This window comes from Eurosta solidaginis, chromosome 4 (genome assembly GCF_040869045.1).
Source record: "Eurosta solidaginis isolate ZX-2024a chromosome 4, ASM4086904v1, whole genome shotgun sequence".
Classification (NCBI taxonomy): Eukaryota; Metazoa; Arthropoda; class Insecta; order Diptera; family Tephritidae; genus Eurosta; species Eurosta solidaginis.
In genome coordinates this window covers 118,166,237-118,193,055 of record NC_090322.1, presented here as the reverse complement: position 1 = coordinate 118,193,055, position 26,819 = coordinate 118,166,237, and the positions used below count along the sequence as shown (strand labels likewise).

Sequence of the window (26,819 nt, the reverse complement as noted above, 5' to 3'; positions counted from 1 at the left end):
TTAGTTCTTAATTTTTTTTTTGTTTTTTTATTAAGTTTTATGTCTTTACTCTTCGTAAAATCGAAGAATTTCGCTCTTCCTCAAATATAATAAAAAGTTAAATACCTAATTCATGCGATACAAATTCATTGATGTGAATGAGAAATTTACAATTGAAAGAGTTTACATCTTGTACATGTGTTTCATTTTTCATATCGACTAAAAAAGTTCATTTTGTATTTTGGACAGACCTATATGGAATGCGAAACATATTCCAAGAACTTTTTACAAATAATTAAATAAAAATATTAATAAATAAATAACTACTGCTTTGAATAGTATAAAAAGTGAATAAATGCCTTTCTGTACAGTGAAAAGTAATAAGGTAAGTGGGCTAGAAGTTAAAGATAAGATAATTATATTCTGTAGTAGTTTGGCTGAACGCTCCTTTTTTCTCATATAATAATATTTAAATTTATTAAACTTATTTTGTTTAAGAGTGTATCAGTCTGCATTTTTTCTATATCAGTTTTAAAAACTTAATGAAAATTAATAGTAAGCATATTATGATCTAATAAATTATCTTTTCTCCCTCTTTACAGCTCATCCTTCGCATCATCATCAGCTGCTTCGGTTGGTGGTACTCCATCAGTTCCCTGGTATAGTTTGGCAATAATGGGCTGGACAATAGCCTCCAACTCCTTCTTTTGTTTTTTATATTCTTCTGGATCAGCATCAGTGTTTTGCTCCATCCATTTAATAGTATCATCGATGGCACTTTCTACCTTAACCTTTTCATCACCACCCAGCTTGCCACCTAATTTATCTTTGTCACCAATTTGATTCTTTAAACTGTAAGCATATGACTCCAGCTCGTTGCGAGTTTCCACTCTTTCCTTAAGTTTTTTGTCTTCGTCAGCGAACTTTTCGGCATCACGAATCATACGATCAATATCCTCAGGTGTGAGACGATTCTGATCGTTTGTGATAACGATCTTTTCCTTATTGCCAGTTCCCTTGTCTTCAGCACTCACTTGTAGAATTCCATTTGCGTCGATTTCAAAAGACACTTCAATTTGTGGAATACCACGTGGCGCTGGTGGAATACCAGTCAGATCGAATTTACCAAGCAAATGGTTATCTTTGGTCATTGGACGTTCACCTTCATAAACTTGAATAGTAACTGTGTGCTGATTGTCAGAAGCAGTAGAGAAGATTTGAGATTTCTTCGTTGGGATAACTGTATTGCGTGGAATCAGCTTCGTCATCACTCCACCCACAGTTTCAATACCCATAGTCAAGGGATTCACATCAAGTAAAACAATAGCATCAGTATCTTGTTCTCCAGAAAGTACACCGGCTTGTACAGCAGCGCCGTAAGCAACAGCTTCATCAGGGTTAATCCCACGAGATGGTTCCTTACCACCAAAGAAGTCTTTAACAAGTTGTTGCACCTTAGGTATACGAGTAGATCCACCGACTAAAACTATTTCATGTACGTCTTTTTTGTTCATATCGGCATCCTCTAAAACCTTTGTAACTGGCTTCAAAGTTGAGCGGAATAAGTCCATATTTAATTCTTCAAATTTGGCACGAGTTAATGTTTCGGAGAAATCTTCACCTTCAAAGAACGATTCAATTTCAATACGCACTTGATGAGACCCAGATAAAGCACGTTTTGCTTTCTCAACTTCACGACGCAATTTTTGAACAGCGCGATTATCTTTACGAATATCCTTGCCTTTCTTCTTTTTGTACAACTTGATGAAGTGATCCATAACACGTTGATCGAAATCCTCACCACCCAAGTGAGTATCACCATTAGTGGCAACGACTTCAAACACACCATTGTCGATCGTCAGAAGTGAGACATCGAAAGTTCCACCACCCAAATCGAAAACCAAAACATTTTTCTCTCCTTCTTTCTTATCCAAACCATATGCAATAGCTGCTGCTGTGGGTTCGTTAATAATGCGCATCACATTCAGACCAGCAATGACGCCAGCATCCTTGGTAGCTTGACGTTGCGCGTCGTTGAAATATGCTGGCACAGTAACAACGGCATGAGTGACCTTTTTGCCAAGATAAGCTTCAGCTGTTTCCTTCATTTTACCCAAAACCATAGCAGAAATTTCTTCAGGTGCGAATACTTTATTACCTTGAGATGTTGCTACACTGATGTGTGGCTTTGAGTTCTTCTCAACAACTTTGAAAGGGAAGAATTTTATATCATGTTGCACGTTTACATCTGACCATTCACGTCCAATGAGTCGTTTTGCATCGAAGACTGTGTTCTCTGGATTTGTAGTCAACTGATTCTTAGCAGCGTCACCAATAAGACGTTCGCCGTCAGGCGTAAATGCGACATACGATGGCGTGATTCGATTACCTTGATCATTGGCAATAATTTCTACTCGACCATTCTTGAAGACACCAACACTGAAAACAAAAAACAACCAAATAAAGTTAAAGTACAGTATAAAAATGTATGTATAATATAAACAACTGTTATATATAAAATTTATATACCATTTTTGGCAAATCGCATCAATTAATTTCCTTTAGATAACACGGTGTTACATGACACCAACCATCACTTTAACTTTATTGTGGAACCAACGCCTCTAACACCCCTCTCATTATGGTTGTTGTTGTTGTAGCGATTAGGTTACTCCCCGAAGGCTTTGGGGAGTTTTATCGATGTGATGGTCCTTTGTCGGATACAGATCCGATACGCTCCGGTAACACAGCACCATTAAGGTGCTGGCCCGACCATCTCGGGAACGATTTATATGGCCACATTGAACCTGCAGGCCATCCCTCCCTCCCCACCCCCAAGTTCCATGAGGAGCTTGGGGTCGCCAGAGCCTCGTCTGTTAGTGAAACGGGATTCGCCGCTCGAAGGTGAGGTTGACAATTGGGTTGGAGAAGCTATATATTGCGCTACACAACCCCTTGAATCCCCTCTCATTATGGTCCCCCCCTGTTGTAACAGCTAGTTTCCTTGGACTACCGTTAGAGGACATTGATGACAATTTGTGATCGGTCGCACCTATTGGATGGGACGAAGCACTGCTACAACAACAACAAAAAAGGTGAAAGTGAAATACCTGGAAAGTCTTTACGTCTACATAGTAACCCGGTATTGTCGTACCTTCGGGTGCTTACGTGTCTATAAATTTGTTGGTCATCACCGATTTTTATTTGTTTTTTTTCGTATCTTATTAGAAGAAATTTAGGCCTTTTAACGTAATATATGTTTACTAGGAAAACGTGGGATTCAAGGGGTTGTGTAGCGCAATATATAGCTTCTCCAACCCAATTGTCAACCTCACCTTCGAGTGGTGAATCCCGTTTCACTAACAGACGAGGCTCCGGCGACCCCAAGCTCCTCATGGAACTTGGGGGTGGGGAGGGAGGGATGGCCTGAAGGTTTAATGTGGCCATATAAATCGTTCCCGAGATGGTCGGGCCAGCACCTTAATGGTGCTGTGTTACCGGAGCGTATCGGATCTGTATCCGACAAAAGACCATCACATCGATAGCACTCCCCAAGGCCTTCGGGGAGTAGCCTAATCGCTACAACAACAACAACAACAACTAGGAAAACGTGAATGCGATACGGATTTACCAATAAACAAATTTTGCACATTTTTTCGGGTTTTGTCAATTGTGGTTCTATCTGTACGCAATATTTTATAAAAATACTGTACAAAGCCCAAATTACATTAAAACTGGATTTTGAATATGAGAAAAAAATATTGAAATTATATCATGCTGACTCAAATATGTGTCCCAAAGGTATGAAGCCTCAATTTTTTAGCTGCAACTCATAATTTTGGGGGTGTACGGAGAAATCTTGTAAATAAATATATGGTGCCGATTTAGTAACTACAACCCACTTAGGTATTTGATGTTGATAGCACAGAGGTTCGTGCTCCGTTATTCTTCAATAATTGCCGCTAGATGGGTCTAACTCTCATTTGCGCGCCTAGTGTGTGTTAAAAAGGACATCACTTTCCAGGCTTTTTTTGGTGTCACAGTGTCATTTAAGATAACAACATAAATAGAGGTTAAAAAACTAAACAACACGCCGTAGCACAGAAGTTCGTGTCACCGCTATTAAGCACAACTCGTTTTGTAGTGAGTTATTCATCCACTGCCTTCTTCAATAATTACAGACAGATGGGTCTCTTTGCGCGACTAGCCTAGAGAGTTACTAACATAAACATACAAGTGAAGCTAATATAAGCGTGTTAAAAATGTCATGAATTGAGTAACAGAAACTATGCAAACCAATCTACCCAAATTTGAAAATTCGAGAAGTATATATAAACTTGTTTTATGAGTATACACTTTTGTAGACAAAAACAGGTGTAACCGAACATTACATACTCAGCTGAGGGATACTCAGCAGCGGGACGGCCTGAAGGTTTAATGTGGCCGTATAAATCGTTCCCGAGATGGTCGGGCCAGCACCTTAATGGTGCTGTGTTACCGGAGCGTATCGGATCTGTATCCGACAAAGGACCATCACATCGATAACACTCCCCAAAGCCTTCGGGGAGTAACCTAATCGCTACAACAACAACAACAACAACAACAACAACAACAACAACAACAACAACAACAACAACAACAACAACATAATGAAAGGGGTGTTAGAGGCGTTGGTTCCACATTACAATTAAAGAGATGGTTGGTGTCATGTGGGGACACGTTGCAAGCGGGGCATACATTTTGTATGTCGGGGTTGATTCTGGATATGTAAGAGTTTAACCTGTTACAGTATCCAGAACGAAGTTGGGCCAGAGTGACTCGCGTTTCCCTGGGGAGTATGCGTTCCTCTTCCGCAAGTTTTGCTTTGTATGTGGTATGTGGTAATGAGCGTTTCTTTGTCTTTTCCCAAGTACTGCCAGCAAGGGATTTGAGGATTTTATTACGGCTCTGGACTTTCGGAACAATTGCGGCTGCGTGCTCAGCAAAATGTAGATCCTGATCAAACGTCGCACCCAAGATTTTGGGGTGTAGGACAGTCGGTAGCGTAGTGCCATCGACGTGGATGTTCAAAATGGTCGACATTTGGGACGTCCAAGTTGTAAATAAGGTCGCGTATGATTTAGTCGGTGATAATACCAGGTTTCGCGAGGCGAAAAAACTGGAGAGATCAGGGAGGTAGCAGTTTATTCTGTTGCAAAGCTCATCGATCTTTGGGCCCGGGCCTGTGGCCATTATTGTACCGTCATCGGCGTAAGAAACGATAGTAACTCCTTCTGGTGGCGAAGGTTGTTGTTGTTGTTGTAGCAATGCTCGCCCCACCTAATAGCCGCGACCGATCACAAATTGTCATCAATATCCTCTAACGGGAGTCCAAGGAAACTTGCCGTTTCAACAGGGGTGGACCATAAGGAAAGGGGTGTTAGAGGCGTTGGTTCCACATTACAATTAAAGAGATGGTTGGTGTCATGTGGGGACACATTGCAAGCGGGGCATACATTTTGTATGTCGGGGTTGATTCTGGATAGGTAAGAGTTTAACCTGTTACAGTATCCAGAACGAAGTTGAGCAAGAGGGACACGCGTTTCCCTGGGGAGTATGCGTTCCTCTTCCGCGAGTTCTGGATATTTTTCTTCAAGTACTGGATTCACCGGGCAATTCCCGACATAGAGGTCCGACACCTGTCTATGGAGTTCACCAAGGACCTGATTGTGTTTTTTCGCTTCATACGGCTGTGTTCTCAGGTGCCGTATTTCCTCAAAATGCTTACGGAGATGACTCCTTAGGCCCCTAGGCGGTGATGGTTCGTCAATCAGATGTCTGTTGGGATGCCCAGGTTTCTGGGTATTCAACAGAAACTGTTTGGTCAGCATCTCATTTCTCTCCCTGATGGGGAGTATTCTCGCCTCATTATGCAGATGGTGTTCTGGGGACATAAGAAGACAGCCCGTGGCGATTCTGATAGCAGTATTTTGGCAGGCCTGTAGTTTCTTCCAGTGGGTAGTTTTTAGGCTTGGCGACCATATGGGTGACGCGTAGCACGTAATCGGCTGGCTAATTGCTTTGTACGTGGTCATGAGCGTTTCTTTATCTTTTCCCCAGGTACTGCCAGCAAGGGATTTGAGGATTTTATTACGGCTCTGAATTCTCGGAACAATTGCGGTTGCGTGCGCACCAAAATGTAGATCCTGATCAACCGTCACACCCAAGATTTTGGGGTGTAGGACAGTCGGTAGCGTAGTGCCATCGACGTGGATGTTCAATATGGTCGACATTTGGGGCGTCCATGTTGTAAATAAGGTCGCGGAAGATTTAGTCGGTGACAATACCAGGTTTCGCGAGGCGAAAAAACTGGAGAGATCAGGGAGATAGCCGTTTATTTTATTGCATAGCTCATCGATCTCTGGGCCTGGGCCTGTGGCCATTATTGTGCAGTCATCGGCGTAGGAAACGATTGTGACTCCTTCCGGTGGTGAAGGTAGCTTAGATATGTAGAAATTAAACAAAAGTGGGGATAGGACACCACCCTGTGGCACCCTTTGTTTAATTCTCCTTGGTTTTGATGTTTCGTTTCTGAATTGCACCGATGCCTGCCGACCACCCAGATAATTTACGGTCCACCTTTTAAGACATGGGGGAAGGGTAGACCCTTCCAGGTCTTGCAGTAACGAGCCATGGTTGACCGTATCAAAGGCTTTTGATAGGTCTAGCGCTACGAGTACTGTTCTATGGTGGGGGTATTGATTCAAACCGCAATTTATTTGGGTGCCAATAACATTTAGCGCGGAGGTAGTGCTATGGAGTTTTCTGAAGCCATGCTGATGAGGGGCTAGCTGCAAATGTGCTTGAAAATTAGGGAGCAAAATGGCTTCAAGCGTCTTTGCCACTGGCGATAGGAGAGATATCGGACGATATGACTCACCTACGTCAGCTGGTTTCCCAGGCTTTAGTAGCGGGACCACCTTGGCCATTTTCCATTTCTCGGGTATGACAAAGGTGGAAAGAGACAGGTTGAAGACATGCGCTAAATATTTGAAACCCTCTTTCCCTAGGTTTTTAAGCATCGGCACGTCTATGCCGTCTGGGCCCACTGCTTTGGATGGTTTAGCGCGACCAATGGCGTCCTCAACCTCTCTACCGGTGATGGTGATTGGTGACGCGCTGAATTTGTGTTTATGTGCGTGTCTATTGGCTCTCCGTCTATCTTTGTCGACCGTAGGATGCATTATACATTGTCGGCAGAAAGCGCTCGCACATTTTTTCGCATCCGACAGCACATCGCCAAAGGCGATGGAAACTTTGTCTTTGTGCTTATTCGGATTCGATAGGGACTTTACGGTGGACCAAAGTTTACCTACACCGGTAGAGAGGTTACAACCTCTTAGGTGCTCTTCCCATTTCGCCCGCTTGTGTTCGTCCACAAGCAATCTGATGCGTTGGTTTATATCCCTTATTTGGGGGTCGCCTGGATCAAGCTGTCTTATAAGGTCGCGTTCCCTCGCTAAGCTCGCGGCCTCCGCCGGGAAGTGGGCCGGATTTCGGGAATTCTCCCGGCGGGAATGAAATGTGCCGAGGCGGATTCAATGACCTTACGGAAGGCACGCTCCCCTTGGCGGGCATCAGTCGGGATAGGGAGGGCAGCAAAGCTGCTGTCTGTTGCAGATTTATATTCTTCCCACTTTCCTTTTTTGAAGTTTATGAAATTGCGTTTTTCGGTGACGATGAAGTCGGCGGTACGCTCGAACGAAATAAGTATGGGCAGGTGGTCGGATGCCAATGTTATCATCGGCTGCCAGTTGACGCAGTTTACGAGTTCTGCGCTCACGATTGAGATATCTGGCGAGCTATGACAGCTTCCTACCATACGTGTGGGGGCGTCTCCGTTTATTGTGCAGAACGTCGTTTCTTCTATTTGATCCGCCAACATCTCACCCCTACTGTCCGCCCGCAAGTTTGAATGCCATAGGTCGTGATGGGCATTGAAATCGCCTAAGGTAATGCGATTGTTGCCAGTGAGTAAGGCCTCGATATTAGGGCGGTATCCACTGGGGCAACAGGTGACAGGAGGGATGTAGATGTTGATGATTTCTAGATTTGCATCGCCTGACCGGACAGATAGGCCTTGACGTTCTAAGACATTGTCCCTGCGGTCGATGCCAGGATCAAATATATAATATTGCACAAAGTGGTGTATAATAAACGCGAGGCCGCCTCCATTTCCGCTCTCGCGGTCTTTCCTGTGGACATTATACCCAGAGCAGTTCTGCAATGCAGATCTTGCTGTGAGTTTAGTCTCTTGAATCGCAGCAATGCGGATGTTGTGCCGCTTCATGAAATCGACTATCTCCGTAATCTTCCCAGTTAGTCCATTACAGTTTAACTGCAGAATTCTGAAGTGCATGAGGGGTGACGCCGCCACTCTAGGGGTAAGTGACGGGTGACTACGCCTAGGTTGTGGAAGGCCAGGACGCAATTGCTGTTGTGGCCTTGGGACTGGGCTCCCTTGGGCAAGCATTGGGGTACCAGGATGATTTGGGTTTGCGACCTGGCAACATGGCGCGATGAAACCCGTCGAGGGGTTGCCGTCGCGGAGACCAGAACATCTAGGAAAGTGGCACCACCCAAGGCAGGAACTGCATTGAGCGGAAGTCGCAAACCTATATATTCTGTGCTGGCAGACGGTGCAAACGGAGGTAGGGACTAAGAGTCTGTTTCCCTGACCTGCACGATTGCTGCCAGAAAAGAGGGGGGGGGGGGGGGGGGGGGGAGAAGAAGACGGGGGCAGGGGCTGATGCTCAGCATTGCTACCAGCTCTACTACGAAGGTAGTAGTTATGAGTGGTATCAGCTGTTAGAGTTGTTGGCGCCGTGGGGCGCGAGCAGCAGCGGGTACTTGTTGTGGCTTGCTGAGCAGCGAGGCTGCTGGAAGGTAGTGGGGGGGGGGGGGGGGGGCGCTTAGGCGTAGACTACGGGACGCCCTTGGGCGTGAGCAGCAAGGAGCCACAAAAGATTTATAAAAGTTACGTGGACGTCGGGTTTTGGGATCAAGCCCAGAACAACCTGTCCGATGCAACCATCCCTTGCACGAGACACACTGAACAGAGTATGACCGTCCTAAAAAGATTCTTTTCTGGCAAATGCAGCAAAACCATTTCTCAGGACCGGGGTCAGGAGACGGACCCGGATTGGGTTCGATACCTTCCCGGAGTAGGAGAATATGTAGCAGTCCTGCTGCAAGGAGCTGCTGGGAGGATGACAATTTGTGGGAGGGACGAAACAAATTAAATGGGGTCACACTGAAATGACAGTCCTTGGTCGGGAAAAATCCCGAGTCGCTCCGGTACATAGAACCGACTGCCTTGGGAAGCGGGTGGCGAAGGTAGTTTTGATATGTAAAAAAATAAACATAGGGATGGGACACCACCCTGAGGCACCTCTTGTTTAATTCTTTCTGGCTTTGGTATTTCGTTTCTGAATTGCACCGATGCCTGCCGACCACCCAGATAATTTGCGGTCCACCTTTTAAGACATGGGGGAAGGGTAGACCCCAAATAGCTTCAAGCGTCTTGGCTACTGGTGATAGGAGAGATATCGGGCGATATGACTCTCCTATGTTAACTGGTTTCCCAGGCTCTAGTAGCGGGGCCACCTTGGCCATTTTCCATTTTTCGGGTATGACAAAGGTGGAAAGAGATTGGTTGAAGACATGTGCTAAATATTTGAAACCCTCTTTCCCTTGGCTTTTAAAGGACGGATTCGATAGGGGCTTTACAGTGGATCAAAGTTTACCTACACCGGCAGAGAGGTTACAACCGCTTAGGTGTTCCTCTCATTTCGCCCGCTTGTGTTCATCCACAAGCAATCTGATTCGTTGATTTATATGCCTGATTTGGGGGTCGCCGGGATCGAGCTGCCTTATAAGGTCACGTTCTCTCGCTAAACTTGCGGCCTCTGCCGGGAAGTGGGCCGAATTTCGGGAATTCTACCGGCGGGAATAAAACGATCCGAGGCGGATTCAATGACCTTGCGGAAAGCACGCTCCCCTTGGCGGGCATCAGTTGGGATAGGGAGGGCATCGAAGCGGTTGGCTGTAAAGGATTTGTATTGGTCCCACTTTCCTTTTTTAAAGTTAATGAAAGTGGGTAAGTATAGGCAGGTGGTCGGATGCCAATGTTACCATCGGCTACCAGTTGACGCAGTTTACGAGTTCTGCGCTCACGATTGAAATATCCGGCGAACTCTGACAGCTTCCTACCATACGTGTGGGGGCGTCTCCGTTTATAGTGCAGAACGTCGTTTCTTCTATTTGATCCAATAACATCTCACCCCCACTGTCCACCCGCAAGTTTTAATGCCATAAATCGTGATGGGCATTGAAATCGCCTAAGATAATGAGATTGTTTCCAGTGAGTACGCCACTGATATCAGGGCGGTATCAACTGGGGCAAAAGGTGACAGGAGGGATGTGAATGTTGATGATTTCTAGATTTGCATCGCCCGACCGGAGAGATAATCCTTGACGTTCTAAGACACTGTCCCTGCGGTCGATGTCGGGATCAAATATATGATATTGCACAGTGTGGTGTATGATAAACGCGAGGCCGCCTCCATTTCCGCTCTCGCGATCTTTTCTGTGGACATTATACCCAGAACAAGTCTGCAATGCAGATCTTGCTGTGAGTTAATCCATTACACTTTAACTGCAGAATTCAGAAGTGCATAGGGGGAGACGTCGTCACTCTGGAAGTAAGTGACGGGTGACTACGCCTGGGTTGTGGAAAGCCAGAACGCAATTGCGGTTGAGGCCCTGGGACTCGACGTCCTTGGGTAGGCATTGGGGTACCCGGTGTATTTGGGTATGCGGCCTGGCAACATGGCGTAATGAAACCCGTCGGGGGGTTGCCGTCGCGGAGACCAGAACATCTAGAAAAGTGGCACCGTCCATGGCAGGAGCTGCATTGGGCGGATGTCGCAAACGTATATATTCTGTGCTGGCAAACGGTGCATAGGGAGGTAGGGACTAAGAGTCTGTTTCCCTGACCTACACAATTGTTGCCTGAAAAGAGGGGCGAAGAAGACGGGGGCAGGGGCTGATGCTCGGCATTTCTCCCGACTCTACTACGGAGATTGTAGGTATGAGTGGGAGCAGCCGTGTGAGTTGGTGGCGCCGTGGGGCGCGAGCAATAGCGGGTACTTGTTGTGGCTTGCTGAGCAGCGGGGCTCTTGGAAGGTAGGGGGGCGCGCTTAGGCGCAGACTACGGAACGTCCTAGGACGTGAACAGCAAGGAGCCACAAACGATTTATAGAAGTTACGTGGACGTCTGGTTTAGGGGTCTAGCCCAGAGCAACCTGCCCCAGGGTAACCCTGGAATGTGTTTGTATGACAGGGGTTTCAAATGGAAGGTATTAAAGAGTATTTTAAAAGGGAGTGAGCCATAGTTCTATAGGTGGACGCCATTTCAGGATATCGCCATAAAGGTGGACCAGAGGTGACTCTAGAATGTGTGTTGTAGGTGGACGCCTTTTGGAGATATCGCCATAAAGGTGGACCAGGGGTGAATCTAGAACGTGTTTGTACCCATATGGTGTTAATAGTATTTAAAACGTAGTGGGCCTTAGATCTATAGGTGGACGCCTTTTTCAGACATCGCCATAAAGGTGGACCAGGGGTGACTCTAGAATGTGTGTTGTACGATATGGGTATCAAATGAAAGGTATTAATGAGTATTTTAAAAGGGAGTGGGCCTTAGTACTATAGGTGGACGCCTTCTCGACATATCGTCATAAAGGTGGACCAGGGGTGACTCTAGAATGTGTTTATACGATATTGGTACCAAACTAAAGGTATTAATGAGGGTTTTAAAAAGGGAGTGGTCCTTAGTTGTATATGTGAAGGCGTTTTCGACATATCGACCTAAATGTGGGCCAGGGTGACCCAGAACATCATCTTCCGGGTACCGCTAATTTATTTATATATGTAATACCAAGATTCTAAGGGCGTTTGATTTCGCCCTGCAGAACTTTTTTATTTTCTTGTACTTAATATGGTAGGTGTCACACCCATTTCACAAAGTTTTTCTAAAGTTATATTTTGTGTCAATAAACCAATCCAATTACCATGTTTCATCTCTTTTTTCGTATTTGGTATAGAATTATGGCATTTTTTTCATTTTTCGTAATTTTTGCTATCGAAAAAGTAGGCGTGGTCATAGTTGGATTTCGGCAATTTGTAGTGTCAAATTGGGTTACTGCATTTAAATCTGGCAACCCCCCCCCTCTAATAAATAAAAAGATGCAACCATGCATGTATGCACTTGGCATTACTGGGTGAGAGAGTCGAATGACGGAGAATTCTGATTGGCTGAATCCTCCGTTAGTCGACTCTATCACGCCATCGTATCATAAGATTTTCCCGTTATGCGCTTTTGCATACCGGCAAAGTTGCTTTTGAAGCGTCAGCATTTTTTCTACAGTTTGGCAGTTTGAATTGAGCCGGGGATACAGACGCAAGTGCGCGAACTAAAAAGTAATAAAAGAAAAGTTTGCGGTGAACTTAAATTAAAAGAAAATTGTCTACAACTAAAAATAAGAAGAATTTAAAAGTTGCGATAAACCATAAACTAAGGAAAAGCTGTGTGCAACTGATGAAGAAGTAAAACTAAAAGTTCAGTGTGTAACTAGGCTAAAAGAAAAGTTGTGCGTGTGTAACCTAAAATAGTAAGAACTAAAAGAAAAGGTGTCTGTACATTTAAATTAAATAAAAAGGAAACAAAAAGGTAACTAGTGTGAGTGGGAGTGTGGTATCGCCCCAGCGTGAGGGTGAGTTCGCCCGGCCAAATCCAAAATGCCGGTGATGCAACTAAAGTTCTTATATGGCGACCGTGGGCCGAAGCCCTGCAAATGCGGCGAGTGGCCGATAGGAGGCAAACCTCCCACCAGGTGTGAAAGTTCGAATTAAAAAAAAAAAAAATTAACAAAAATTTCTACAAATTTATAAAATCAAAAATTACAAAAAAAAAAATGCAAAAAATTTAAAACCACATCTACAAAAAAAAAAAAGTATAAAATCAAAAAAAAAGTTACAAAAAATACAAAAACTGGAAAATTTACAAAAAATACAACAATTTAAAACTATCTACAAAAAAAGTAAAACATTTAATACTTCACAAAAAAACTACAAAACTATAAAAAAACTATAAAAAAAAAAAAAACCTACAAAAAAGGAAAAGAAGCCACAAAAATATTGGTTAAGTACCAAATACTTGTTTTTTCAAAGCTATATATGAAAACTAAGAAAAATAAAATACATGAACTTGGAAAATAATCTACAAAAATGAAAACATCAGAAAAACGACTAAATAGAAGGAAAATAAATGCAAAAGGTCTACCTAAGGTGTAAGTGACCATGAATTGGCAGTGGCTGGTGCTTATTATTTTGCACATAATAAAATCAAAATCAGAAAAAAAAAGGGTAACAATTTGTACATCAATTTTGAAAAACCAGCAAAGACTACAAAATGGACTGAAACAAAGCCAAAATCAATTTTAAGAGGAATCAGAGATAATAGAAGCAACTAAACAAAATATTTGAAAAACTGACTAAAGAAAGAAATAATAAATAAATCAACATTTTTAACAAAACCGATGAACTTTTGAAACCAGCTGTACTAGCCACCAAGCCAATTGCATAACGGCATCACTCCACTTAATTAACGGCACAAACGCCAAAAATTTGATACATATACATTATAACGGCGAATGAAGTAACGCCACAAACACTTAAACATCGACAAACGCATTTCCAGAAAGGCGGCAGCAGCGCAGCATCAACTAAAGGCAGTACCAGACCGACAGCAGCAAATATATGTATGTAACCTTTCATATCTTTTATCACTTATATGAAAAACAAAATTTTTTCTAAAATAGATTTTTCAAAAAAATATATTTTTTGCTAATGTTTTTCTCATCGACAAATTTTTCTGAATAATTTTTCTAATATTTTCTAATCGATAAATTTTTATATTGCAATCAATTCTTTCCGAAATTATACGTATAATATAGGTACACGATATATACCTATTTATCACTTTACCTTTCGAATTTAAATATCAATAAAAATTAACCTCAAAATTTAAAAATATTTTATTAAAAATAATTAACTTTATATTGAATTTATTTATTTGAAAAAAAAAAAAAAAAAATTAAATTTTTTAATTTTAAATATATTAAGGCAGTTCAGAATCTTTTGCATTTAATAACAATCTATGAATTGTAAGCAATTCTTTTAAAAACAATAACAAACAACAAAAAAAAAACAAAAAACATTAACTCTGGGTTTACCATTTGCTAGACCATTTGCACAAAATCCTGAACTCCCCTCTATTTAGGATATGCCATTAAATGAAATTTTTGCCTTATATATAAACCACGTGAATTTAATATGGAAAATTAAAATATTTTCATTGATTTAAATTTTTAAATAAGCGTTTCGCTTGCTGTAAAAATTTACAGTTTGGAAATTTTATTAATAGCGGGGCGTCCGCAATATAATAGAGGATTTTTGATAAGAAGCGGTGCGTCCGTGATAAAAGATAAGGTTTTTGATATGAAGCGGTCCGTTCGCGATACAAAAAAAAAAAAAACCCCTTGGTTAGGCTTGTGGAAACAAGTGCGGTTTTTTTATATTTTTTTCCAAGTCCGAAAAAAAAATATACCAGCCTGTTTCGGTTTTTTCATAAAATAAGTAAAACCGGAACACGCTTGCCTATTTCCTTTTGCAAAGCCCATTCTGGGGGGCGAGAAACCACAGACCAAGTGTCCTTTTTAGGACAGCCTGTCCATTGGTTAGCTAGCGGGGCTAACTTAGTGGGGGACAGTCGGTAAGTCCGACTAAGTTCGGCACGGAAGGGGGGTAGGCATTTCTCTAGCCTATAATTTAGAGAAAATCCGTAGACCGGATGTTCCTTTGTTTTCAAAAAAACAAATTATATAATTTTCTTAACCAGACTTACCATTTTATAAAATTCATACCAAACGCGACAAATATTAACCGGATTTTCAAATAATATTTACAAAATATTTACCTGATTTACAAAATTTTTTCTTTTAAAATAATTTTCAATAAAATTACCCTGTTTTAAACACATGTCCGATTCTGAGGGCAATTCCAACGATAAATCAAGCTCTAAAGGAAGGTGTTCACTAGCTCGTCAAGAAGATTTTTTAGGATTTAATGACTCAGATATCGCAGAAAATAATAATTCAAATTTTCAGTCAGTAACTATTATTATAAATATTCAGCCTTCAGCAAATTCGTCTAATAATTCAGACAACCTACTAATTAGCACTTCCAATTTTCAGTCAGGAACTGATTTTTCCAATTCTCACTCTACTTCAAATTCTTCTAATTTGCCTTCAACAAATAATTCTTCAGATTTACAATCGAATAACAATATTTCAATCATGGCAACCTCAGAACAGAAAAAGGTGTTCATTACCAGTTGCGCCTCAATTATTAGGGACAACTACAGCGGCGATCCACTGGCATTAGAATCTTTTATCGACAAAATAAAATTAATTGAAGTCTTCTTAGATGAAAATTTAAATAGTACTTTTATTGCATTTTTGAAATCCAAACTTGAGGGAAAAGCACACGAAGCATTACCAACCGTAATAAATTCAGTCGATGACATAAAGACTGCCTTGAGATTTAGAATAAAACCCGACAACTCGAAAGTTGTTTCTGATAAAATCGCGTCTTTACATGTCATCAATAATAACTACTCAGACTTTGCTAAGCGCGTTGAAGAACTATCCGACGCATTGGAACGTTCTTTGATTATTGAAGGTATGACACAAGCCAAGGCACATGAAATGGCCGTAGAGCAAACAGTGAATGTGTGCAGGTTGAACACTCGTTCAGAATTGGTCAAATCCATCCTAGCTTCAACTACCTTCAGTGATTCAAAAGACGTAGTTGCAAAAATGATTGTTGAACGTAATAATGAAGTTAAAGAAAGACAAGTACTAGCATTCCGTACTCGTGGTAATTGGCAAAGTAGTTTTCGAGGAAATTATAGAGGTAATAATTTCAATAATAGGTACAACAATCCAAATGCAAGATTCAACAATAACAATAGAAATAATTACAACAATAATAATTACGGGTACAATAATTCTAATAGAGGTAATAATGACAGATATAGCACTAATAGAAACAATCAGCCTAGTAGTAGTAACAATAATGCTAATAATAATAGACGTTCAAATTCGCGAAGTAATGCCAATGTACGCGCTTTAAACGTGAACGACCCTCAGGAGCGAACACTGGGGGATCGGGATCACGATTTAGACAATTAAACGAATCTTCTTCAAAAATATTAAAATCCATCTACTGCTTGAACCTTAATTATTCAGATTTTATTGAACTTCAATGTAGCGATTCCTACAAACCATGTACTTTTCTAGTAGATTCTCAAGCAGATATTTCTTTAATCAAAATTTCAAGTTTATCTCAAAATTGTAACTTTAATACTAACGAAATAACCAACATAACAGGCGTAACGCCTGAAACAATTTCAACTTTAGGAACCTTAAAAACCAACTTAATTGCATATAAATTTTTAATACCGCATACTTTACATGTAGTTAACGACGATTTCAATATACCTTCAGACGGAATACTCGGCAAAGACTTTTTAAAATTAAATAAATGCATTATTAATTACGCAAGCGATAGCATAACTATTAATACCGGATTAGATAACGCAAATATACCAATTTTACACGGCACAAGTACCGATTCTTTAGTTATTCCTCCGAGATGTGAAGTTTATCGGTTATTTAAATTACCAAAATGCGATAATCCTGTTTTTGTGACTCGCAAGAAATCTGTAATGGTGTTTTTACGGCAAAGTGCATTGTTGACACAATTAATCCAGTTATAAAAATTTTAAATATTACTGACCAAGTAAAACATGTCAACAATTGCAATATCGTAACGGAAGATATCACCAACTATAATGTCTACAAAATCAGTGAAACTTCAAAAGATCAAAAACGCTTAGAGGAATTAACGAAAATTTTGAAAAATCAAATGCCGGGTTATGCTCAAAAACAATTACTAGATTTATGCTTAAAATATGCCGATGTATTCGCTTTAAAAACTGATCGTATGACTTTAAATAATTTTTACGAACAACTTTTACGTTTAACTGATAAAAATCCAGTCTATATAAAAAATTATCGTTTACCATATACACAACGTGAAGAAATTAATAAACAAGTCGAAAATTTAATGCGAAATGATTTAATAGAACCCAGCTTTTCTAATTATAACAGTCCTTTAATTTTGGTGCCGAAAAAGGATCCTACAGGCCAAAAGTCTACAGGCCAAAAGTCTTATACCAAGATGAAGTGACTTCAGATAACTACGTGAACTAAGTTTAGTAAAGATATATCGATTTTTGTTAAAGTATCGTGTTAACGGCCGAGCGGAAGAACAGACGGACGACTGTGTATAAAAACTGGGCGTGGCTTCAACCGATTTCGCCCATTTTCACAGTAAAACAGTTAACGTTATAAAAGCTAATCCCCTATCAAATTTCACAAGGATTGGTAAATTTTTGTTCGAATTATGGCATTAAAAGTATTCTAGACGAATTAAATGAAAAAGGGCGGAACCACGCCCATTTTGAAATTTTCTTTTATTTTGGTATTTTGTTGCACCATATCATTACTGGAGTTGAATGTTGACATAATTTGCTTATATACTGTAAATAATCGAGCTCAAGGCCAGAACAATAATTTTTTTCTAATGATAATTATTGTTATTTTTTAATTTTTCTAAATTTGAAAAATTGTATTTTGTTTTTGGAAAAGTAGAAAATTTTACAGACAACCTGCCATAGCTGCGCAGATAGATACATTTCGAAGGGTGCTAAGCCTTCATCAGTACGCTTTAGGCATGCTGCGCTAACCATTTAGCTATACAGCGGTGGTTTGTTTGACTGGCAAATTTGCTACTTCTATTCCTTTTTACCAACTATATTTATTCAGTGTTGCGCCATCTGGTGCAAATCACTGATAATGCTGGATTTTTGTTTATTGTCAATTAGAAAAATTAAAAATAACAATAATTATCATTAGAAAAAAATTATTGTTCTGGCCTTGAGCTCGATTCGAACCTTGAATGATTTATCAATAGGCCGATAAAAACAAAAACAATACTGTAAATATATTAATTTTTTTGTTAAAATTTGACTTTAAAACACATTTTTTTTTTTAAGAGGGCGTGTTCGCAATCCGATTTTGCTAATTTTTACTTAGCACACATACAGTAATAGGAGTGACGTTCCTGCCGAATTTCATCATGATATCTTCAACGATTGCCAAATTACAGCTTGCAAAACTTTGAAAATACCTTCTTTTAAGTGGGCGGTGCTACGCCCATTGTCCAAAATTTAGCGATCTGGGATGAGTGCCCAGGAACCTACATACCAAATTTTATCAAGATACCTCAAAATTTACTCAAGTTATCGTTTTTATGGACGGACGGTAGGACATGGCTAAATGAATTTCTTTTTTCGCCCAGATCATTTTAATATCAGCCCAATTCTAAACGAAAATTCCGTGCGAGTTTTCTCCCTTCTCCCATTCCTCGTATTCTAAATAAAAATTCCTTGTGAGTTTTTTCACTTCTCCCTTTCCTCCTATTCTGAACAATGTTCGAAAAAGCGGAAACCGGTTATGGGAGAAAAGTAGGTATTTATTATGAATGTGAGGGAGAGGGAGATTTCTCTGCCATTTCATAGGAGTTTTTTCACTTGTTAAATTAATGGGAATGCATCAAAATAGTTAAAGGAAATTGGTTATTTTAAGAAAGAACACTTATTTGTACAAATTTGTGCTAAAAGATGTATTTATATTCTACCACAATATTCTCACTTCTAATACAACAACAACTACAACCACAATATTCTTTATTTTAAGTTGAAAAGTATATCATAAGCAACGGGAGAGCTCTTGGTATACAAATTTGATGCAGCCATCCAGAAATTGCGCAAGGATTTTTTAATAAGGCTTAAATAGATTTTGGCATATGATGAAGGACGAATTCAACTCCACTTGGCCGCCAGAAAATTGCTTTGCTGAATGAAAGCAGGCAACTCCGGCAGATTTGTGTTATGCGGCCGTCTTCTGCTTATGTTCCGCTGTTGATGTTGCTGTGGCACCAATTCATTACTCATTTCAGTGAATACCACATGAAATGCAATAAATACTGTGCAATGTTTATATTTTATTTCTTAATTTCCAACAAATTTGCAACAATAATTAAACTTTTCAATTTTTTAAACAAAATAAGTAATGTGCAACGAAATTTCAATTGACAAAACAGCTGACTTCGAAAATTCGAAATTCCTATTCCCCAATTATTGTTCTCCCTAGGAGAACAGAATTGGAGGAATTTTTCCGCGGGAATAAAAAAATTCCGCGAGAACAAAATTCCGCGAGAATATTTAGAATTGGTCTGTATATAGAAGTCTATATCTATCTCGATTAGTTTATGCCGTTACGGATTACGGTTATGCGAACAAAGTTAATATACTCTGTGAGCTCTGCTCAGCTGAGTATAAAGAAAGCTAGGCATACAGTATGCTTTAACTTACCACGAGTATGTTGTGCCCAAATCAATACCAATTACTGTTCCAAGATCCTTTTCCTCTTCACAATGTGAGAGACTCACAAAAGCTACAACGGCCAATAATAAAAGGCAAACCTTCATTTTGAATGTTTCTTCTTGTTGGTACTATAAAAAAAGTCACTGTAAATAAAAACAACAGATAAATGTTATCAAGAGCACATGGTTGATTAAAACAAAATATGTTTCGTGGAAAATAAAATGTGCCAATTGAACATCTTTTAATTTTTAATATTTATAATTGCTACCGAAAAAAGGTAAGTTCAATACACTCATCTGTAAAAAGCACTCTAAACTAGTACAAAACAGTGCCTAAATTTTCAATACATAAAGCTATAGAAAAGCAAAGAACGAACTCATCTTTGGAACCAACCTTCTCTCTGCACCATAAATAAAGACTGAAAATGAGCAATCAGAATTTAGATGCTACGTGTACAATATACAACAACAAAATTCAGATAAATTTGGCACCACCAAATTCCAAACGCTCTCAAACATCGGCCGTTCCTATTAGAGACCTATGGAATTATGCCTCACAGAGCTGAAACTATTATTAATGTACTGTTTACTAAAAAAATTTATACGTGTACACTTTCCAACAGAATTTCAGTGTGCAGAGGGTTAAGCTGGAGACATTGGTGCTTTATCGGTAACCGTATCGGTAACCTTATAACAGCTGATTCGACCAACCTTATGAGAAGCAATGCAATCGATTATTGGTGCCGCTAACCGTAATCGTAGCGAACCAATTGGGTTTTGGTTTACCGTCGTAACGATAAACAGCTGATTACATTAGCGATACGGATACAGCGATACGACATACGGCACCAATGACTTCGGCTTTATTCATCTATGGCCGGTTACAATTGCCGTCTTTCAGTGAGTTTTACAGCTCCGGCTCACGCTCAATTCTCACGGGAATGCTCTGGATCATTGAGAGACTTGAGAAGCAGATGTCGTGAAATTTTCACAGACGTGAGATGTGATACGGCAGATGTCGCCACTGTTTTTCATTTAACTTATACGACGAAAGGCTAAGCAGCGACATCTATTTTTGAAAAAGTAGGTATATTAACGGCCGCGTTGTCAACCTAAAAAGAAGTAATTAACAAATTATTCGGCTCACAAATTGAACCAGACTTCTATCTGGATTTATCTGGCTCAAATCGTTGTTCTTGCATTTACATGCAAAATTATTTATCTGACTCAGGACTTTGCCACCGGATGATAGCTAATAACATGTTGGCATACACAAGCGAGATAAAATGCACAAGCTAAAAAGAGATGTTTGAACTTGAGTGGTTGAACGAAGGAAACATACCCCAAATTCACGGCATTTCAAATAAGTACAAGTACATTTCTGTATTAAAAATGAAGGAATCGAGATTTTGCATTGTTTCAACAATATTTACTGAGAAATGCTGCATGTGATCGCCAGATCAAACTAATACCTATTGGAGCATTAGAGTTGGTTCGTTTCGTTCTGAACCAAAGAGGATAAAGCTGGAGACATTGGTGCAATATCGGTAACCTTATAACAGCTGATTCTACCAATCTTATGAGAATCAATGCAATCGATTATTGGTGCCGCTAAGGTCGTAACCGTATCGTAGCCAACCAATTGGGTTTTGGTTTACCGTCGTAACGATAAACAGCTGATTACGTTAGAGATACGGATACAGCGATACGACATACGGCACCAATGACTCCAGCTTAAATACAATAAGAGCCGTCACTCGTTATTTTTTTAGCATTTACTCGATGTATACTGAGAGGTAGTCACTACTTTTTTTTTGGGCGAGATGTTTATAAATGTCTTCTATACATTTTCGTGGGGTATTTGTGCTTATTTTTCGACTGTATTTAATTAATTTATTTAATTCTCTTTCCAAAAAGGATAAATACAATAAGAGGATAAATACAATAAGAGCCGTCACTCGTTATTTTGTGGCGAGTATCTTGCTGGAAATTGAAAAGATTGATGCCGAATGTTTTCTGAGAGGGACATTTTTAATTGTCTCGCATTTATCCATGCCCCTTGCGCAACTGTGATTTTTGGAAAGAGAATTAAATAAATTAATTAAATACAGTCGAAAAATAAACACAAATATCCCACGAAAATGTATAGAAGACATTTATAAACATCTCGCCCAAAAAAAAAGTAGCGACTACCTCTCAGTATACATCGAGTAAATGCCAAAAAAATAACGAGTGACGGCTCTTATTGTATTTATCCTCTTTGGTTGCACAAGGGGCCTACACGGCATGGATAAATGCGAGACAATTAAAAATGTCCCTCAGAAAACATTCGGCATCAATTTTTTCAATTTCCAGCGAGATACTCGCCACAAAATAACGAGTGACGGCTCTTATTGTATTTAGTCTCTTTGTCTGAACTTGTTCAATTGACCGGGTCTCTCAACTGAACAAGTGAACTAGATCTTCGATTTCGGACCTATTTGTTCTTTAACGGGGCTCTCAACTGAACAAGTGAACTAGATCTTCAATTTCGGTTCTATTTGTTCTTTAACTCGTTTTATCTAATGTTATTCTTTCTCTCATCTCGTTCGCGAACATACATACGTAAATTCATACATACATAGGCAGATATTCACAGTGAGCACGAATGTCGATTATGCCACATACACTAAAGATATGTGTGGTCATCTTTGTGTGTGGCACTGCTACAACAATAGGGGGACTCATGATAGCATATAAACTTATAAGGTGTAAAATTATATCCATTTACACACGCGGTTATATGAACGCACCTAGTAATACTCTTGATAAACTTGATTGTTTTTCAGCTGTATTATTGCCAAAAAAAAATTTTTGATTGTTATACAAATTAAAAATGATGATGTTGGAGATTTCTGATGAAAATGCCGGCTGTAATGTCTGCAAGGTTGCATTCCTTTGAGTTTACCGCGTTTACACAATGAAATGTGCGCGTAAATTTATACAAATTGTGTAAATGATTTTTCATACAAAATTTGACAGCTCGTGCGTAAACTAGATAAATTTATACGTTTACACACTTTATAAGGATTTATACGGTTAAATGAGTCCCCCTAATATATGTATGGACTATTTATGAAAAACATGTTTTGTAAGAAACTAATTAATAAGTTTAATAAATGTAAAACTTGGAAAAGTTCATATTTACAATTTGTGTCTGTACTCTTTCAATTTCCTGGATCTTCCGAAAAATGTAACTTTTTTTTTAAAGTTAATTATACATATATATATTAACTTATTTATTCATAACACATTTAAATATACCTACACAAAGCATTGCTGCATACACACCCCAATCTATACTTGGTGGCTTTTTCCGCAGAGCAGCAGTGAACAAATTTGCTTGAAAAAAAAAAATAACAAATGAACAAAAAGAACAACTTGTTCGTTCATCAGAAAAAGAACGAAAGATTCGAATCTCTGAAATGAACGAAAAAGCACAACTCTATGGAGCATAATACAGGTTTGCAAGTATGATATGTATGAGAAGGAAACAATTCCTTTCTCTTTCCAACACACTGCAGTTTGACACTTCGAACGAAGCAAAAATGCGTCTATTAATAACTCCCCCGACGGTTTTGGCCGTGTTTTAGCAATCGTCCCGGTAATAAAGTATCACAATTTGTTAATTAAAATTGTCAAAAACATATGGATTTTAAAGAGATGTAATTAAGTGCTCGTTTGAAAGTAAATAAGGATATTTCTTTGTAATTTTACATTAAAAATTTCTCGCAGTTTTCGTTAGCAGCTACTGCACTTTATCAGGTGAGCGTGACTGTGTATGTGCGTGCTGCTACATATCCTACTTGGAGACCTTTTTATTGGAGAAAGTTTTTGTCTACGTCATTGAAATAAAATTAATGGCTAAATGAAGCAAACGTTCACTGCAAATAAGCCAAACAATGTAGATGCCACAGACGTGTGCTTGTAAATTTGTTGTATTATTACGAAGCTCTTAGTGCTGCGCTCTTCTTGGTATGACGTGGTACAGCATGACGTGTAAGAATAAAATAATCGCTCTCAAGTCTTGGGCTTGTTGCCTTTATATATTTATATATGTACTATATATTGCGCTTGCATGTAGAAAGGCTCATGTGATAGCTGAAGCAGTCACATATATTCTAGAAGATTGCTGGAAAGGTTTTTCCAGAAGCTTTATACTAACATTTAACGAATAATTTTGGTATCGCTTTACAAGACGGTGCACCACCTAATTTTTACCAAAGATTATCAAAGGTGATATCAAAAGACGCGTCTCGACCTGCGTTTTAAGAACTTTTCATTTGCATTTTCGCTTAAAAGTTGGGATATGCATATATATATCAAAATTGGTAAAAGTCTAAAACAGGGGTCGACTGCTAATACGCCTTCAAAAATATCGAGGTTTTAAAACAAACAAAAAAAAAAACGGAAACTGCGTGCATAATCCCTTTGTACACGTAATCTTTTTCAGTGCACACCATTACAACAACCACATGAAAATTGCCAACTTCAACTGCAATATCTCTAAACAGATATAATTTTTATATTCCGCCTTCGGATTATTGTTGTCGAGGTCAATACGCGTTTTCACACCTCTCTCGATATTTTTGGACGGGTATTAGCAGTCGAGCCTGTTCTATAATTTTACTTAACTTGCCTATTGCATGCAAGGAATGTGGATACGTGGTAAATGAAGAAATTTAAATCGATATTTATTTTCACAAACTGATCACCTTGCCTTTATTTTTTTCTCATAAATCTCCGAATTTCTCAAAAGGTGTAGTTACGTTTTCAACGAATAAACGGCTCGATATTTCTTAATTGGAAAATGTGGTGTTTTGCATACAATGCCAAAAACGTTTGGCAGCACACTTCACTATATGGTTGGCAACACCTCACTTTCTCTAACTCTTCATATGGATGTCACCTTCTCTGTGTGTGTGTGTATATGCCGCATGTGCATATACATTTTTATTGAGAAGTTTCGAGATTTTTTTAATTTATGTATGGAATTGCGTGAAGATTAGGGCAAAACTTTGTGTTAAGGGTATATCATGGCGCAACGATACAAGGCGGCAGCATGGGACAACTGATTTTAAGCTTTTTTTATTTGATTTGATACATCAACTTTCGGCGTAGTACGATTTTGACATTTGTCCATCGAATTTACAAAAACAAAATACACGAAACGTTTATATATGTTTGTAGGTATGTCACCATGCTGCCACCTTGTATCGTTCCGCTATGGGGTATATCCTTTTTCTTTTGCAGTATTTCTTCCTTACAAAACAGAATTTCCACTACGGGTATCCTCTTCAGAGCTCATCAACTTTTTCATTTAATTGACACACGTATAACTGAAATCACAAAATATTTAACTTCCAAATATACTTACATTTTATACCATTCACTATGAAACAAGTTATCTTGTCCTAAGTGGAACACTTTATATTTAATATGGTTTTCCTCGACTTGTATTAAAAATTACTCTTTATTTTCTGATGTATGAAATTCAACTGATTGCTCTCTCAGCGTTGTCGACTATTTTTACCCCTGAAATCTTGTCGTGGTGTTTGCCTATTGGATACGTTTCTGTCAGTTTTGTTGAATTCTGATTGGCCCACGTTTGGAGAGTGCGAGAATAATAAGTATCTGCAGAAATCATGGGGGAACCATACACGGTAGCATAATGTTGACATATCCACACACATAAATAAAAGTTCTATGTACTTTGTTTTTGTAAATCGATGGACTAGTGTCAAAATCGTACTGTGCCGAAAGTTGATAAATCAAATGAAATTAAAAAGGTACAAATCGGCAGTCACCGAGCTATCACCTTTTATAGTTCCGCCATGGCAAAAATGAAACAGAACTTTCTGTAGACATCGTGAACATACCAGCCACGGTTACCACACCATGTTTTCATTTGAAACCAAAATTAATTGAAAAAAGGACCAAATCTCAGAAGAAAGGACCAAATTTTTGTTTTATTTGATTGTGATACAAGCAATTTACAAATGTGGCTTAGTCGTTGTTAAATATAAAATTTCAGGATGTTTCCATGGTTTCCTATACAAAATTTTAATAAACTTAGCGAATAGGAGCCGTAATTCAAACTCCACAAACAAACATACTACTTTTAGGTATTATATTTTCAAATTTCTAGGATAAGTCTATGCCTTCACTAACCTATACGCTATACGTTTTGAATGTAGTTTTGCTGACAAAGCTCTTAGTTCCAGCATTATGTTGTTAACTGGAAAGAAGTAAAATGTATAGCGCAGTTAGGTTTAAGTAATAAGAGGCTCAAAAATTTGCGTTTTGGTGTAGCCGAGCTATGAGCAACCTCAGTAAATCATAAATCGTGCCATCCTTTTCCTCTGAATTTTGAAATTTCATACCAAAGCCTAGAATTAGTAAGTGTGATTTTTGAAAAACTCACATTTACTGAATCTAGTCCCAGGATTCAGACAAAAATCAAACGTCTTAGAAGTTTCAACTGTGCAATACCCTTCAAAAAACGCGAGTACTCTATAAATAATGTAAGGAATATTCCTTTTGGAGTATAGGAGTGTTCCAAAACTAATCTGTATTCATACAAAAAATGTGCTCCAATTAACATTGCGATGTCCTAGGAGAGGATTAGATGATCCCACTCTCGCTTTGTTTGCGATTACTCCATAGAGTACATACGTGGGAGTACTTTCCAAAGTACCTTCACTGTAGTAATCCATGGAGCACCCACAGAGGATCATATGCCAAAGTACTAAATAGGAATTGTGTCGGAAAGAATTATCGGAGTGAATTTAATTAAAAATGAAAGTAAATGAAGAGGGGCAATACAACTTTTATATTTTATACTACGAATATTCTTATGTTATTTAGCATTTGCGTGAATAAAGAAACTAATATTTCTCTATACTATAGTATGTATACATAAAACCAGTGCGCGGTTGCATTTTATCACAGTTGCCATAGTAAAATTTTATTATCAGTTATTTGTATGCAATATTTTACTTTTGGAAACTCTGTTCGATCGTCATCGTGTCGTGATCACGGTCGTTAAAAACGAGCAATGATCGCGTGATGGTGGTCCGCAAACGCATTGCAAAGGAGTATTGTTAGAGTACTCCAACATGAAGAAA

General features: G+C 39.1%; 2 protein-coding genes across 3 annotated transcripts in view; one reads left to right on the top strand and one right to left on the bottom strand.

The window, feature by feature from the left end:
* Hsc70-3 (heat shock protein 70 cognate 3) lies at positions 1-25,227 on the bottom strand. The gene is made up of 3 exons (XM_067782638.1): positions 25,070-25,227; positions 19,643-19,797; positions 1-2,418 (listed from the first exon to the last, which is right to left on the bottom strand). The coding sequence occupies exons 2-3, from the start codon at positions 19,756-19,758 to the stop codon at positions 576-578; spliced, it is 1,959 nt and encodes a 652-aa protein (XP_067638739.1). The 5' UTR covers positions 19,759-19,797; positions 25,070-25,227; the 3' UTR covers positions 1-575.
* Positions 23,147-26,819, top strand: part of LOC137250219 (T-complex protein 1 subunit eta-like) — a 48,399-nt gene continuing 44,726 nt past the window's right edge. The window contains exon 1 of one of the 2 annotated variants that reach the window (XM_067782642.1): positions 23,147-23,457. The gene's annotated coding sequence lies outside the window, so the exon portion shown is untranslated. The remainder of the gene's footprint in view (positions 23,458-26,819) is intronic. The other variant, XM_067782641.1, reaches the window with a different exon arrangement.

Excerpts from the sequence above, each read along its gene's own strand:
- Hsc70-3 (XM_067782638.1), bottom strand. The coding sequence starts at position 19,758 with ATGAAGGTTTGCCTTTTATTATTGGCCGTTGTAGCTTTTGTGAGTCTC. Across the intron at positions 2,419-19,642 it reads TTGGGCACAACATACTCGTG|TGTTGGTGTCTTCAAGAATG; the intron begins GTAAGTTAAAGC and ends TTTTGTTTTCAG.